This window comes from Sander lucioperca, chromosome 12 (assembly GCF_008315115.2).
Source record: "Sander lucioperca isolate FBNREF2018 chromosome 12, SLUC_FBN_1.2, whole genome shotgun sequence".
NCBI lineage: Eukaryota > Metazoa > Chordata > Actinopteri > Perciformes > Percidae > Sander > Sander lucioperca.
The window spans coordinates 3,265,415-3,281,249 of record NC_050184.1 but is presented as its reverse complement, the minus strand read 5'-3'; the positions used below and the strand labels follow the sequence as shown (position 1 = coordinate 3,281,249).

Below are 15,835 nucleotides of genomic sequence, written 5' to 3'. Positions count from 1 at the left end.
CAGACGTATTAAGCTCATTACAGTATTTTTTAATTTTTTTAACCGAATCACCCAACTGCTCTGGCAGATAATTTTTGCTTGTGTGCTTGTGTACTTTGCATATAGGCATTTAGGTGGGGGAAAAGGGATAGTTAATCAACAATTTAAGTCCTTGTTTCACATTGGATTTCTTTAAAAACATCACTCTGACAGTATCAAAATAATGTATCAGCGTTGTAACATTTTCTGAATTAAACTGACTAAATTATTACAGTATGTCAAACAGTATGTAATGTGATGAAATGTCATAATTTTTCTATTTGTCTATCAGATATGATAGAAATGTAGTGCGTTAGGCAGAAAACCCAAACCTTGTGAGAACACAAAATGTTGTGTGTGGTCCTGCACCAAAACAGAAACGTGCACCTCAAAAATGCATGTGCCAACCTCAGGAAGCTACAATGCAAAAGGCGTTGTCCACTCACAGATTTGTAATTATGTATGACTGAACTAATAAATGAAGAGCTCAATTTCTGGGGTGTGCTAGAATTACTTTACTTTACTTTGTTCCTGCTCCGACTTCTGCAGATCAATGAGCTTATAGAGTCGTATATACAGCCGTGCACCGGGCAATCATCTCTTGCTCCTTTATAAAAAGTTGGCTAATTTATGCAATTCAATATTTGTGGGAAAAGGGGAAAAAAAGAGAAGAGGAATCAATTCTCAAAATGTTCTAAGAATGCCATTATGGGTCAGAATGAGGTGACGTACTGTATGTGCCAATGTCTCATGATGTTTATACTGCATGTTGAAATGTGTGAGGGAAAGAGACATTGCTTTTTTTGCCTGTAACCCCCATTCCCTCCCTGCCGGTGTCTCTACTCTGTCACTGACTGCTTCACTGCCCATCGGGCGTCAAAGTTTTCACTGTTTTCTTGTCTCTGTCTCTCCAATATTGTCTCTCTCCCTGACACATCGAGAGCAACAGAGCCTCCTACAGCGGTGGAACTTCACTAATGGAAGTTGTCTGATGGGAGTTTTCAGTATGATTGCTCAGCTTTTATTTATCATTATTGGTAACAGCAGGAGGCGGGACCCAGGGGAGAACCATTAGCTCTCCAGATAATATCAAATCACATCAATCTTATATACCAGGGGTCGGGAACCTATGGCTCGCGAGCCAGATGTGGCTCTTTTGATGATTGCATATGGCTCGCAGATAAAACAAAATATTCTCACTTGTTTTAATCCATCCATCGATTTTTCACTGCGCATGTCCTGTTCAGGGCTGCAGGAGCAATTGTCCATTATTTTAATTGGATGATACTGGCCTACGTTTGCCGTTGCTGGGTAAAACAGGTAAACGCCCCCTTTTGAATCAGTCTGAGACTGCGTCTGCTCGGTCATTAGCTCAAAGCTAACCCTTCGACGAAGAAGATGGCGAAAAGAAAAAAAGACACGAGTATCGTACATTTCAGGACGAATGGACCGAAGAATTCGCCTTTGTGGAGAGAGCGGGTTCTGCGGTGTGTCTAATTTGCAATGACAAAATTACATCGTTGAAACGGTCGAATGTAAAGCGGCACTTCGACACGCGCCACGCTACCTTTGCATCAAAATACCCTGCGGGAGACAGCAGAAAGAAAGCGTGCCAAGAGCTTCTGAGCAGGGTGCAAGCTAGCCAGCAGCAACTCCGGCTAGCTTTGCTGGTTCTTTAGCAATAGTGAGGAACGGAAAACCATTCACCATTCAAAAGAATAAATTCAGAGGCTTATTATACTGACATTTAGTTGAATTCACTTTTAAAATATATTATATGGCTCTCACTGAAATAAATTTCCAAATTTTTTGCTTTCATGGCTCTCTTAGTCAAAAAGGTTCCCGACCCCTGTTATATACTGATACAGCTCCACAGCTACTGACGAGGGGGTTGATTAGAAATCACAACAGATCGCTCCATGCTACAAAGAAGACATCCGCTGAATTATTTGTATATAATGTAATAGGAGACACAAAAAGTTAAAGGGGAACTATGCAGTTTTTTTTTAGCTTAATTTACCTTAACTGAACAGCTTCGGAGTCATTGGAATGGTTATATGACTTTTTTCGAGTTGAATGGTGGTCGTCTCGCTCCCTCCTAGCGCCTGTGAGCTGAAAAAACACCCTTGCAACTTTCGGCCGGTGAGTCACTGGCCTCAGCGTCAGGAAGTATCACGTGATATCAGGTCTTGCAATGTAATGAATTGCTTCACGGCACTGCACACATACGCCCATTCAGGAACCGGCTAACAAGGTAGCGATGGAGTTTTTCACACTATCGCCATGGCTGAGCCGGCAAAAAAGAAGCAGAATGCTATAAGCATTGTCGGAGGAACAGAGAAAGAGGAAACGGCAGACTGACTGAGCGAGGACTCAGACACAAATAAACATAGGAGCTGCCAAATATCTATCCCAAAGCTGTAGGGGGAGCTCTTTAGAGAAACCTGCGAGCAAAAAGCGAGAAAACAGCGAAGACATGGCCAAAACTGCATAGCGCCTCTTTAAAGAGACAGGTTTCTGTCAGTGTAGAACCCAACAGGAGAATCTACATTTCACTTCATAAGAATCTTGAAGCTGAGAGAAAAGAAAGTGCCTGAGCTTGGCATCCGTTTGCCAGTTTAGCATTTCCTCTTACTGTCTTATGCATGAGAGGGCGAGAAAATGACCCCTGACCTTCTAGAGAGCTTGTGAAGCATCCCAGCTAGCTCTCTAAAACTATCTGCAGGGAGCAGAGAAAAACTGATGCTAATCTTCCATGGAGTTTCCTTCCCTCCTGTTTCGCCTCCCCAGACATTTTGCTTTCACAAACATCCCTGCAGCCATCCCTCCAGTCACAAACTGACAGGAAACACACAGCTTTTGAACCATGTGGCGGCTCCCACCCACCAGGCCTTTAGCTGTTAGAAGAGGGTGCCATTTGTTTCCCATCCATCACAATATCATGCACACCCTTTGTCTTCATCTGCCTCTAACAGAATTTATTTCTCATTTAGGGTTTTTAAATGCTTGAAAAGCTTGTTCTTGGAGGCTGAGCAAGCTGTCTGGGAGTCTGTTGTCGAAAGCTCTGCAGCGTGCCACCTGTCAAGGATTTTGTTGGCGTGTCAGCAGAGCTACCATCCGGAGTCAGATCCCTTACGCTAGTTATAGCGTATACTGTCTTCCTATCTCACAGCCAGCATACAGTACACAACCTCCATCTCTATTTACTAACTTCTCTCAAGAGTCACTGTGAAAGCTGTCTGTGGGAACAGACTCTGCTGCCAAGAGAGACGTGTTACGCCGAGCCAAATTAAACCACATTCATTCGCAAAGATACATCACTAAGCAGAACGTTTAAGGAGAGACATTGATTAGTATTTTCCCCATCATAACACAGTGCGGTAAACTTGCATTCTACAGCAAAACCAAAACGAGCAGGTCATGACTACACAAAATCAAAAAAAGGTTTCAGCACATTGCACTGTCAGACTGCACATAAAGAAACATTGAAGTGTTCTCTGCCTGTGAGGCTTTACACAAAGCAAGGCACAGAGGATAAAAGATGCTGTAAGGTAAGAACAGGCAGCATATTGCTGAAACCTGTACTGTAAACACAATCCTTGATTTCTCTTTGACCCTGTAGCGAAACTTACTCAAAAACAGCCGTCTGTTACAGTAGCTGCTCATCCTTTTTTGACTCATGATTTTGCTATTGTTTCTGCAGAAAAATAGATGAGACAAAATGAGCTCCTCGTCTCCAGCTACGTTTGTAAAATCTGCAGCATTCCTATATTGAATCCCAGTAACTTTCTGTTCTTAAAAAAATTGAGACTACTTCCCTTAAATCATTGTCTAAGCTGGTGTTAGCTTCTAAACCTAGGACCCGCTATCTCGACCGCCTATCTTCTCGAACCTTTCAAAGATCTCTGCCCATCTCTACGTCATCTACGATGCTGAATATTGTCAACTTGTCTTTTACGAGTGGCATTGTCCCCACTGCTGTGGTTAAACCTCACCTTATCTAGAGGCTCTAAATAATTAATGACCTTTCTTTTCAAAAGAACTGGAAAGAGTGGTGTCTCAACAACTTTCACCCTTTCAATCTGCTTTCAGAACCTGTGACTCCACCGAAACTGCACTTACTAAAGTGGTGAATTATATTCTGCTTACTTTGGATTCAGATGCCACCTCAGTGCTTCTATTACTTGATTTCAGTGCAGCTTTCTATTCTATTAATCATTATTATTATACTCCGAGAGGATTGGTAAGAAAAATGCCTCTGGCCTGGCTCTGGTGTGGTTAAAATCTTCTGAATCTGAAAGAACACAGTGTATTTTCTACAATAACACAACATCAAATATTTCTGTTATGAAATATGGAGTACCTCAGGGCTCTGTTCTTTGTCCTCTGCTTTTCTCTTCATATATTTCACCTCTGGGCCAAATTAGCTTCCAGATGTGAATGTGTGTAACTGTGTGAAAGTGTTTAGGGCATTCCTGCAACAACGAGAGGCTTCCTCTCAGAGAACCTTCCCTGAATAAATAGTTAAAATCCCCTTTACTGTGTTTTGGTCATTTTCATCAACATTTGTATAATTGTGAAAACAATTGCGATTCTGAAATGATTAATGAATGCTGTTTCATGTTGTCCCAAAACACCCATGACCCCAGACATTTTCCTTTCTCCTTAGAACTACCACATTCATTTCATGTATCATAAAAGCCCTTAATGGTAGCTGATGAGGAGGTGTGTTTGACCGTGCTTTGAGAATCTAGCACATCCAGAGTTTTCCCTACCATTATAAGTCTTAAGTGCAGCACTCAAGCCGTTTTTTGTCAGCACCTAAGCTGAATGAATGTAATATTTGACAAAAAAGCACCAAAAAACTTTGAAGAAAGCGCAAAAAACTAGGAAAGAAGCATCAAACTAACTAAAAGACTTTTCTCTAATGAGTCTAATGATTGTAGTTGGACTTCATTTGCAAGTTTTATCTTTAAGCTTTTTGAGTGTTATTTATTTATTATCTGCTCTAGCTTTTCAAACGTTTTAGACAGAGATACGGTGATTATAATGGTCCAAAATTATGTCGAATTGCATATGTTTTCTTATTGAAAAACATCACATTTTCTCAAGGAAAGACCCCTAAACCCCTCTGCCAAATTTGCGCACCTAAGTCTTCGATGAACCCAGGGAAAACACTGACATCCCTCTGATAACTGGCTGGAGATACACACGACTCATGTCCTTTTTGCCTTCAGATGGGGATAGGGATTTTGTCAGCTAACAGGACTGGCACTCATACATCCTAAACAAATTGGAGGCCAAATAACAAACACCGCTAATAATGCTTGTGAGATCTACTGTATGTGAGATCTGTGTGTTTGAATGTTCACCGTAAGGGGGTACATTACATTTTTTAAATGAATGTTGTATTGACCCTTCCTGCCCATTTCGGCACAGATGATGTCACAGCTAGCAACTTCTTTCAAGCCAGTCAGGGAAAACAGTCTCCCAGTGTGATAGAAAATGTCGACCATCAAAGACAAGGCTGCAGAGATTTATCTGTGCTGGAATAAAAAACAGGCTCTAAAACTCTAAACTAAAAGCCTAACGGTGGAATTTTCTTCTGCTCAATTATGCTATATTCTTTTTGTGATTTGTTTTTTAATTTATTGGTATTTGGTAATTTATTGCTATATTCTTGAAACCACTAAAAGAAAATCTAATTTTCACCTTCAAAAGGACTTAAAAATATATATTCCAGTGGACAGAAACTTGATTTTATTTGTTAAACTTCACTGATTAGAGCACAATAGCATTACAACTCAAATAATCAGTATACCGTCTTTTCAACAAGTTTAATAATAAAAAGTCACGATCCTGGATATATATTTCCTAATGATATCACACTTTTCCATACCAGGCATGTGTGAGGATGCAGGTTTTTCTAACACTGTTGCTGTATATCGCAGCCCTCCAGGAGCTCAAAGCTGGATTGCCTAAATCAAATCAAACCAATAAAGTCCCGGATGTGAGACATGTTCTCTGTCTTCCAGCCAACAAAAGAAGCAGACCCGAGTGCCATGTAGTGTTTTCACTGAAGACAAAAGGAGAAGGGACACCTATTAACCCTGTCTGTCTGAAGCTCCAGCCAGTCGGTCAGAGAGGCAGCGAGTCCATTGTCGTTGTGTGTAATATATACTGTGAAAGTCTGTGTGCAATTTGCCAATGTCAGTGTGTGGTTGTAACAAAACATGCTCCCTTTTTGCTTTAAGCTATATGTGTTGTTAGATATAAGTGGTGTCATGGGCAAGAGCTCAGAACCAAAGAGAGCTAACACAGACGGTTCTATTCGTAAAGACCATAACAACACAAATCATTTTTCCTCAAGCTTCATGAAGATCTTGTTTGTCTCACCCAGGTTCAGACTGAGGCACCAATCAGTCGATACATGAATCAATGTGGCTCTTCTTTAGGATTCAGCTGAGACAGTGTGACACCTTCTGATTGATTTGTTGATCTATTAACGCCACACTGACTATCTATGGGAAGCTCTTATCAAATTCCACAGAAGTATTCATGAATATTTTAATATTAACATCAAAGAGATTATATGTTCCCACTGAAATTTGATGTGAAGTTTGGCCATGTGCCAATGCGTTTTATATATAGGTCCAATCATAATTTTTAACAGTTCACAGCCCTTCTCTGGGAGTATCAAAGCATTGTGGGAAATGTAAGGAAATTAGATGAGACAACTTAAAGGGTAACTAGTGTTTTTTTTTTCAACCTGGATCCTATTTTTGTGTGTCTAAGTGACTGATGGGAACAACAATCTTTGACATTGGTCCAGTATTAAGTATTAGTATTAGTCGGCAGCGGCGAAACAAGCTACAATGTAAGTTAATAGGGAAATTGTAAAGCTTGTATTTACCTTCACAAAAGTGGTCGTTTTGCCGCTGACAGGCTCAGGTTAATATTCTAAGCGTCTGTCAACATTAACAGAAAGGTAGACCTCCTTAAGGTGCTTACACACCAACCAGACGGCCGACCGTCAGCAGAAAAGCCAGTCGGACTGATCAGTCGGGTCCCCGAGGTCCAAAAAAATGCCTCAGAACACACTGAGGCGACGGCGACTTGAGCGTACACTCTGCGCGTGCGCGAAACGTAATACGTCTCCATAGCAGCAGACGCCGCTTCTCTGTATTGTTTCCATTAACAGTCATGAATGTTTCCCAGAAAATGAAAACCGGCAGCTGATTGGACGAACGCGTCACGTGGGTCTTTTTTCTCCGGAAATTCACTGCCAGACTGTCATGGCGGCTCGTTCAGATTACGATCTCATATTGTACTAAAATAGTTCACCGAAACATGTTTCTGAAAACATTTTAAGAGAGAAATAGGCCATGCAGTTGCTGAATCTGTCTTCATTTCAAATCGACAAAGGTCAGTTTAAAAGATTTTCGTCAGATTTTGAGAGGCTCATCCGCTCGCCATTTCCAGGTGAGTCCCGACTGCCCTGTTTCTGACTGAGCATGTCAGGTCGGCCAAAATGAAGGTCGACGGCTCCTCCGACGGACGACGGCACGGAACACACCAAACAGACTCGAGTCAACGACCTCGCCAGACTGTCCGACGGCCGATAATCGGCTTGGTGTGTCAGCTCTCTTAGAAATCCTTTCCAACAGCATGTCGTTACCTAGCAACGGGACGAAATAGCTTCCTTGCCACCCTTGATGACGTTTACCTGCGCTGTGCTTTGCTCTCTGCGCACCGCTAGGTAGGGCGCAGTGCAAATCGCGTATCATGTGTAGGCGGCTTTAGAGACTGATACCTTTCATAATGTTACCGGTAAAGACTTTTATGGGTTCAACTACTTAAGAGAGGAAATGGAGCATATTCACGTAGAAACCTATACAACACAGCTACCAGATTCACACTAGAGTCAGCTTTTTTATGTATAACCACATTCTTTTGTAAAGCAATGCATGTGACATGATTGTATGCATTGTGCTCAGAAATCCATGCTATTTGATTTGAATTTCGCAGGAAAATGATTGCCGTGAAAGGAGCAAACCAAAGACCCCGAGTTACAAAAAAATCAACAGGTTTTTGTAGAACATACAGTAGAAATTGTTGAGGTGTACACAATGAAACTCAGCTATAAACCATGATGGATCACTTTGGAATGCATGAAACACTGACGAAAACTACTGACTGCACACAAAAACAAGAAACCTGTGGAAGAGCAGATTCAGCTCGATTTCACATCCACCATAAGTACTGCTATCACTGTGGAAAGTGACATGCAGGCCGTTGTATTTGTGTGTGTTTACATTTCATTTCACAGATTCTGTACTAAAGTTAGCTTCGCTGCTCGTTTCCAACACACAGATGTGTGATATATCACTGCCATGACAACCCAGGCTGCCATTTCCTGACCCCGCCTCTGACGGCAGAGCATCTTGTTCTATACATTCTAACATTCATTTGGATTTTCATCCATCTCTATACTATAGCTTCATTCTCCTATCTTGTCTGATATCCAGCCAATCATTTCTCTCCATTGATGCATTCATTTGTTCACATATCATTCCACCCATCCATTATTAGAATTTCTCTCCGCTCGTTGGATCTTTAGAGATTAACCTCTCTCCATTTCGCCCTCACTCTGTTCCTCCCATCATCTCATCAGAGAGGTTTATCCTGATCTAATATCCAAGCTCTCTCTCATATCATATCAAATAAAGCTTTACGGTTGGGGCAGACATTACCACTCACTCTCCACTGCTGCTTTTTTATCTTCCTGTCTGCCTCCATGCTTTCACACACAAGTCAAGCAGCCACGTTCAAAAATCTATCCGAGCCACTGTGCCAATGTGTCCAGTAATAATTTAACATTTCGAAGGTAGAGCTCTGCGTGATGTTCCCTAATTCATGTTCCTTTCTTCCGGTAATTGGAGGACTTGTCTCAGACAAACATTTGGGTAACAGTAAAAATGAATTTGAACAGCAATGTTTTTTTCGCACTTCATCCAGTCGCTCTGCAAACAAACAGGCAAAACATCCGACATTTGGGAGCATAATTTAACACTGATGATTTTTTTTAAACTGCAATGCAATTTTGTATCTCAGTGAAGATTAGTGCCGATGAGAGCTGGGCTAATTGATCATACACGGTCCAAACTATGACGCTCTACGTAGCACTCTAGTGTCAGTTTTGGACGCGTCGGGGATGTCCCGTAAGTTTCCGCTTGTTACATGCACAGTGTCTTTTCAAAACTTGGCTACTTGGTAACTTGGTTAGGTTTAGGCACAAAAGTCATAGGAAAAGATTATGGTTTAGGTTGAAATATTTTTTGTCACGTAAGGGTTGTATTCTCAAAATGCTACAGTAGGAATAACTCTTAAATCTCTGGACTCAGTCCATCACTCTGCTTTGAGATTCATAACCGCTTGTGTCTATGGTACACATCATTGTTTTATATATGAAAGTGTTGGTCGGTCTTCTCTCCAAGAGAGATGTGATTCTCACTGGTATCTCTTTATCTATAAGGCTCATGTTGGAAAATACCACACTACCTTACAGAACTTATCTGCTAAAACATTTAACTTTAGTGTACCGGACTCCTGGAACAAATTACAACACTGTCGTAAAATCAACTCACTTGTGCCCTTGTGGACAATTTAGAAATCTGGTTTTAAACCTGCACTTCTGCTTGTAATTGCTTTACATAATTTGACTTTCTTTTGCATCCTTATAATCCAAAGTGATTTATCAAATCCAATTAAGAAAGTTTTAGTGTCTTTCTATTTTTCTTAGGATGGTGTTCTTTTCTGTGTTGCTTTGTCTTTGTAATTTTTTAAAGATCATTTTTTGGGCATTTGGGCCTTTATTAGAAAGGAAAGCTGAAGATAGGAAAGGGGGAGAGAGACGGGGAATGACATGCAGCAAAGGGCTGCAGGTCGGAATCGAACCCGCGGACGCTGCAGCAAGGACTGAGTCTCTGTACGTGGTTCGCATGCTCAACCAGGTGTGCTACCCAGGCGCCCCTTTTCTTTGGAATTTGACTCGATGACATTGTAAATGAGGGCTGCCCCTCAATGATCTCTCGAGTATAAATAATGGTTGAATGAATGAATGAATGAATTTACCAGTCAGTGCTCGTCACCCACGACCAAACATCAAAGAAGAACTCCACTGAGAACTTTATAGAGAAAGCTGTTGTCATGAAACAGATTCTACTGAGAGCACTCATAGGAATTATTACATTTTCAACACTATAATCTGACCTTTGAAAAAGGAGTGTGAAAAAACACAAACATTTCCTTCTCAAAAATGGTTGACTTTAAACTTTGAAGATCAAATAACTGTTATCCAGAGAGGATTGCATGCCACATTATGAGTCATCTGTATCTGAAAAGGTCTCTGTGGCAAGTTGGCTGTGTTTCTCTTAAACTTGTGTCCCCTGTGCTCCCCTACGTGTGCGTGCGTGTGTCCTGCTACAAGCCGCACACCTGTAATCCATCTACTCTTCAGTACATCAACCCCGGTTCTTCATCCACTTATTGCCTATAGTCTCTCAGCTCCATAGCGCTGTGTAGTAAGGTCTGGCTACACCAAGGGCTATTCTAGACCTTTAGGGGGGCTCAACCCCTAATGACAATTTGACGTGGATACAGTGCCTTGCAAAACTGTAAACCCCCCGCTAAATCAGAAATTTCATTGGCCGATAATCTCTGAGCTAGATACTGAACGTTTTTTGACACTATTAACACTATGATGGAACTAAACCTGACACTTCCAGTCACAGTAATAACGACCAATTTGACACAATGTTCTAACATTCAGCAATTTTAGTTTCTTACATTTCAATTTGGGTTCTAATCTGCGCCATGAAATTACCAACTTCTTCTCTGGGGACTACCAACGTTAAACTCAACAACCGTCTCCTGCTCTCCCTCTGACAGATCAGATAGAGACTCAGCCAAAGGCGGGAGTCTGGCACCATAACCCCCTCTGATTGGCCAACACTACATTTCTGTTAAACCTTTCCTTGACTGGGTTACAGGTGTGTAGCATCGACGACAGACACACAGGATGTTAAACCTGTTTCAAGCCCTTTGAACCTGTCATTGTTTGTCTTCTGTCACTAACAGACAAGTTCGCAAACTCTAACTTGAAGCACTAAAATTGATTAAAAAATATATTTTTTTATTATTATAATTTTTAGGGGGGCAAGAACCTAAAACGTCTAAAATCGCCGATGGGCTACACCATAGATACATTCTGGTATAGGAGAAAAAAACGCTCTGGGTTGTTTGTCTTTAAACCAATCACAATTGTCTTGGGTGGTGCTAAATTCTGGACGCAGCGATGGTGGCTCTGCTAAATACGGCGCCGCTGCAAAAAAGCCTCAGGAAGGAACTTGTTTTGGTGAAACGTGTACTGTCAAAGGTTTAAAAGTCGTTTTAGTCGTGCAACAGAAAACTCAGATAGTCTAGCTAGCTGTCTGGATTTACCCTGCAGAGATCTGAGGAGCAGTTAACCATAGTCCTCAGAAATCCACCAGAGTTTAGAACGCCAACATAAAGAAAGAGGAAGGTGACGGACATCCGGCCGAAAATGAGGGACATCCAGCGGAATTTCCAACAACACCTAAACAATCCTGGAAATGAAATGTTGCAGATATAGACTGGAGTCCATGTAATTTATACATATCCATCTTTTACATTGCGTGAACACAGCATTAGGCACAGCCGGATTAGTGTGAGCATGCTTTGAGTATTAGCATGCTAACGTGCTCGTGATGTTAACATGCTGATGTTAAGCAGTTATAATATTAACCATGGTCACCGTTGTAGTTTAGCGTGTTGGCATGCCAACATTTGTTAATTAGCACTGAACACAAAATAGAGCTGGGTTGAAAACCAAAGTATTAAATAAATGAAATGATAATTCAGTTGAAATCTGCGCCTGCCTGTATCTAAAAGGGCAGTCCGATCCATTCAAACTAAACGTCAGCCCTGATTGTGGAGCTACGTTAGTAAGCTGATTATTGCAGCTCATTTTGTTGAGATATATCATAAATATCTGTACAAAATGTAATGGCAATTCATGAAATTGTTGTTGGGATATTTCTAGGGCTGTGTACCGAACTTCGATACTCAGTGCCCGAATTGCCTCCCTAAATATCTGACCTACGTGTTCAGAGCCTTCTTCTCTTCTTGCAGCATTAGCCACTCATAACACTTTATTGTCCTGCTCTTCATTTTATACAAGTTGTTGTCATGTTTTTTTATGTCAAATTGTAAAAAAACAAAATTGAAATGACTTTCCTGCTCAAATGTGACTTGTCTCTCTGAAACAGATTTGAATGTATCATTCACTGAGTGAAAACACCGCAACCTTCACTGCAACCAGCTAAAAAAAACCTTTTCACACCCAAAAATGACAAGCAGATTGAAAGCCTCCACCTTTACCTTATGCTGTGAAAAGCAGGAGACCATGCATGGAAAAAAGATCGGGAGAGAAATCAAGCTTGATTGATTCAACAAGTGATCTAAAATTTGTTTCATGAATGTTTTTTTTTAAAAAGATAACTCTAATAATAGTGAGGCTTTTATTTGAAGCTGTTAAAACCGGGAATTTCGATATCTTCATTTTTGCCCATTTTCCGTCCAAAAGGCGTTTTCTCATATTTATATGGGCTAATTATTAAGGTGGAAGCAATAATTTAGACATTGAGACAATGAAAATGTCAACTGATGATATTAACATGAACATGAATTAATGAGAAGAAGAATAAATAAATATGAACATGCACCCGAACCAAAATGCGTCGTCAGAATCAGCTCAAGTCCAAAACTTCCACTAGACAGCCAGTGCTGTTATTATAATCTGTAATAACCATACATCCTATCTATCACATCAAAGGTGGAGCACACTCATAGTCCAACTTTTAACCAAAACAGACAGCAATAAAACCACAATAAAAAAGCTTTGAATTCAACCACTTAAAATAAAATAAAAATGATATTTAACAGTTCGACGTGGGAATTTAAAAAAAATATACCAGCAGCAAACAAAAGGCAGTGGTAGTAAAAGAGGGTTACGTACTGAATCTCTGAGGCTCCATCTCTACGCTGCTTGCTGCTGCTGAGTCGCTAAAGCAACTGACACCAAAGAGAGAGAGAGAGAGGGAGTAATACTGTACGCTCTCGCTCTTCCCCCCGTCTCTCTCTCTCTCTCTCTCTCCTCCGTCTTTGTGGATGCCTCTGCCGTGATGCCGCTAACCTAATTTTCCTCTTTTTCTACACACTCTCTCTCTCTCTCTCTCTCTCTCTCTCTCTCTCTCTCTCTTTCTCTCTCTCTCTGTCTCTCTCTCTCTCTCTCTCTCCAGCAGCCTTGGTTGCCATGCACACTAGCTGTGTGTACAGGCTACCTACTACATGTCATGCCCCTGCAATTATAAGGTGTAGGTGCAGCACCCAAGCCGTTTTGGGCGCGTGACGCCGGCTACATATATAAATATCTTGTTTTGGATTAAAACACTCCCAAAGAACCCGCATTTCCTAAGTGAAAGTTTTTTGTTTTCCCCAGGAAGCAAACTCTGCTCCACGGCTTGGAAGCGCTGTGTTTTGACCCACCCATCCACCTCGACCTCCTCCTTACACGGCCCACAGCGTTCTTATACAGCAGCAGTCATTGTGTTGCATACAGCAAAAAAAACAAAACATGAAATGCTTATGAGTTACTCCCATTCTCCGTCTGTGCTGCGTTCCGGTTTTGTTCCGTCCTCCGCCACGCGTCATACCACACCGGGAGCGTCTCAAAAGGGGAGCGTCTTGCTGCCCGACTCGCAGATGATATTGTCTCTACAGGTACTTTACAGAACAATCACGTGTTTATTAAGATATTATCTAACTTCCACTCCAAGCACTCCTGCAGTTAAACTCCATGCCTTCTCGTTTGTGGTGTTGTCCTGATAAAAAAGATCTGTGATGTTGTATTATGTTTTTCAACCTCTAAGATGAATCTCTCGTTGTCCGTGGTGTTGTAGAGGAGACGTATACAATATTGGGGGGTATTTTTTGATGATTTGATTGGATTGTCTTCACTTCCTACCTGGCGCGTATCTTTAGCGGAGCGGAGAGTCTCTTCATGCACGCTTCTGGGATGCGCCACGGCGCGGCTGGTGGAATATCAATCATTGACTTGAATGGCCGCGACTGCACGCTGGGGGCCGCAGCGTCTCCGGAACACAGCGCAGATGAAACTGGTGGAAAATAGGGGTTACAATGCTTAACTTTCCTTAATTTCCTTCGGGATAAATAAAGTATCTCTATCTCTATCTTTTCGTAACTATATGTACATATTAGGGATGCACCGAATTCAGGATCCTGTGCTTCTGATTCGGCCGAATATTGGGCTTTTTGACGGGGTTCAGTTTCTGCCGAACCTTAGAATTTTTTTCCACCGAACCAAACCCTACGCTTGCACCACACGTGCTACACTGGTTGACGTGATGACGCCGCCGTTGATTACGGGAAGGTGTTTACGTAGGTGGAGCGTTCAATGCAGTAGGCTGTGAGAAAGTGAAAATGGAACTCGTGAGCAGAAAAAGTGTAGTTTGGCAGTACTTTCAGTCAAAAGAAGGCCATTCGAGTCCAGCTACATGTTCAATCTGTAATGCTGATTTGTCTCGTGGTGGCAAGGACCCGAAACAATACACAACATCACCGCTGTTAAGACATTTGCGTATGAAACATCCGAAAGAATACGAGTTGTGCACGAAGGAATCTACAGACAGCAGCCAAAATGCAGCAACTTCAGGTACAGCAACAGTCACAGCTAAAAACCAGCTTGTTAACCAGACGACCATTACCATCTTTGCCCTACACCAAACAAACAGTGGGCCTCAGATCACCCACGAGCCAAAGCCATTCATGCAGCAATTGGGAAAATGATAGCCATTGACCTGGATATTGATTGGATCTTGAGATAGGGTAAACATAGGCCTTTGGTAATTGTCAAAATAGTTTTTCTCACTTGTCTTCCTGGCATAATGTTGCCTTTTCTTTTTTCAAAAAGAAAAGGGGACGCAAAGGGACGCAGGGCGGAGTCGAACCTGCGGCCGCTGCGTTGAGGGGTAAACCTGTATATATTGGTGCCTGCTCTACCAGGTGAACAGGCGCCCGGACAAAAAAAAAAAAATGCACCAGTGGTCATTGGTCTTTGCTTTGGATTTTATGTAATCTAGAAATTGGTGGCTGCTGTTCTGAAAATATTGTTCCATTTGATTTTAGTAAATCGCTTCTAAACATGATGTGAAAAATAAACCATGAAGCAGAATCGGGCTCCATTTAATCTCCATCCGTGGTTTAAACAGTTGTTTATAAGGTTAGGAGTTTGGAGAGGCTGTGAGTCAGATCATCATAAAAACTCCTCATCATTCACTGATTGGTAGAGCATTCAGCTGGCGGGCTGAATCAATCCTCAGTGGACATTTTTCAGATGAAAATCATAGCGTAAGCTGCGCTCACAGGCTTTATGAAACTAACAATATCCTGTTTGCTACAGCAGATACGTCACATGAAGGACGCAAGACACTCCCAAACTGCTTTTCTACTGTGACTAAAGACAGATGGAAGGATGAGCGATGACAATGCTGCTGCGCGTTCGCTTCCCACGAGATGCTGCAACAATTATTAGGCAATTATGGAAACGGCACACTGATTCAATTTCATTTGCAGCTACAATACCATCTATAACACTGTCATGGTGGTTAGGAAACACTTTTACACCTGAGCCTGTGCATGTGTGTGTGTGAGCATT

The 15,835-nt window shown here is 41.6% G+C and overlaps 1 protein-coding gene across 2 annotated transcripts in view; it reads right to left on the bottom strand.

Moving 5' to 3' along the window:
- The window catches only part of plch2a (phospholipase C, eta 2a), a 226,374-nt gene that overhangs the window by 164,328 nt on the left and 46,211 nt on the right, over positions 1-15,835 (bottom strand). The window contains exon 1 of one of the 2 annotated variants that reach the window (XM_031311141.2): positions 13,118-13,239. The exons of the other annotated variant lie outside the window; for it this stretch is intronic. Within the exon in view, the coding sequence (XP_031167001.1) occupies positions 13,118-13,136 (19 nt within the window). The 5' untranslated portion in view covers positions 13,137-13,239. Of the gene's footprint in view, positions 1-13,117; positions 13,240-15,835 lie in introns of those variants that run through there. 2 annotated transcript variants of the gene reach the window in all.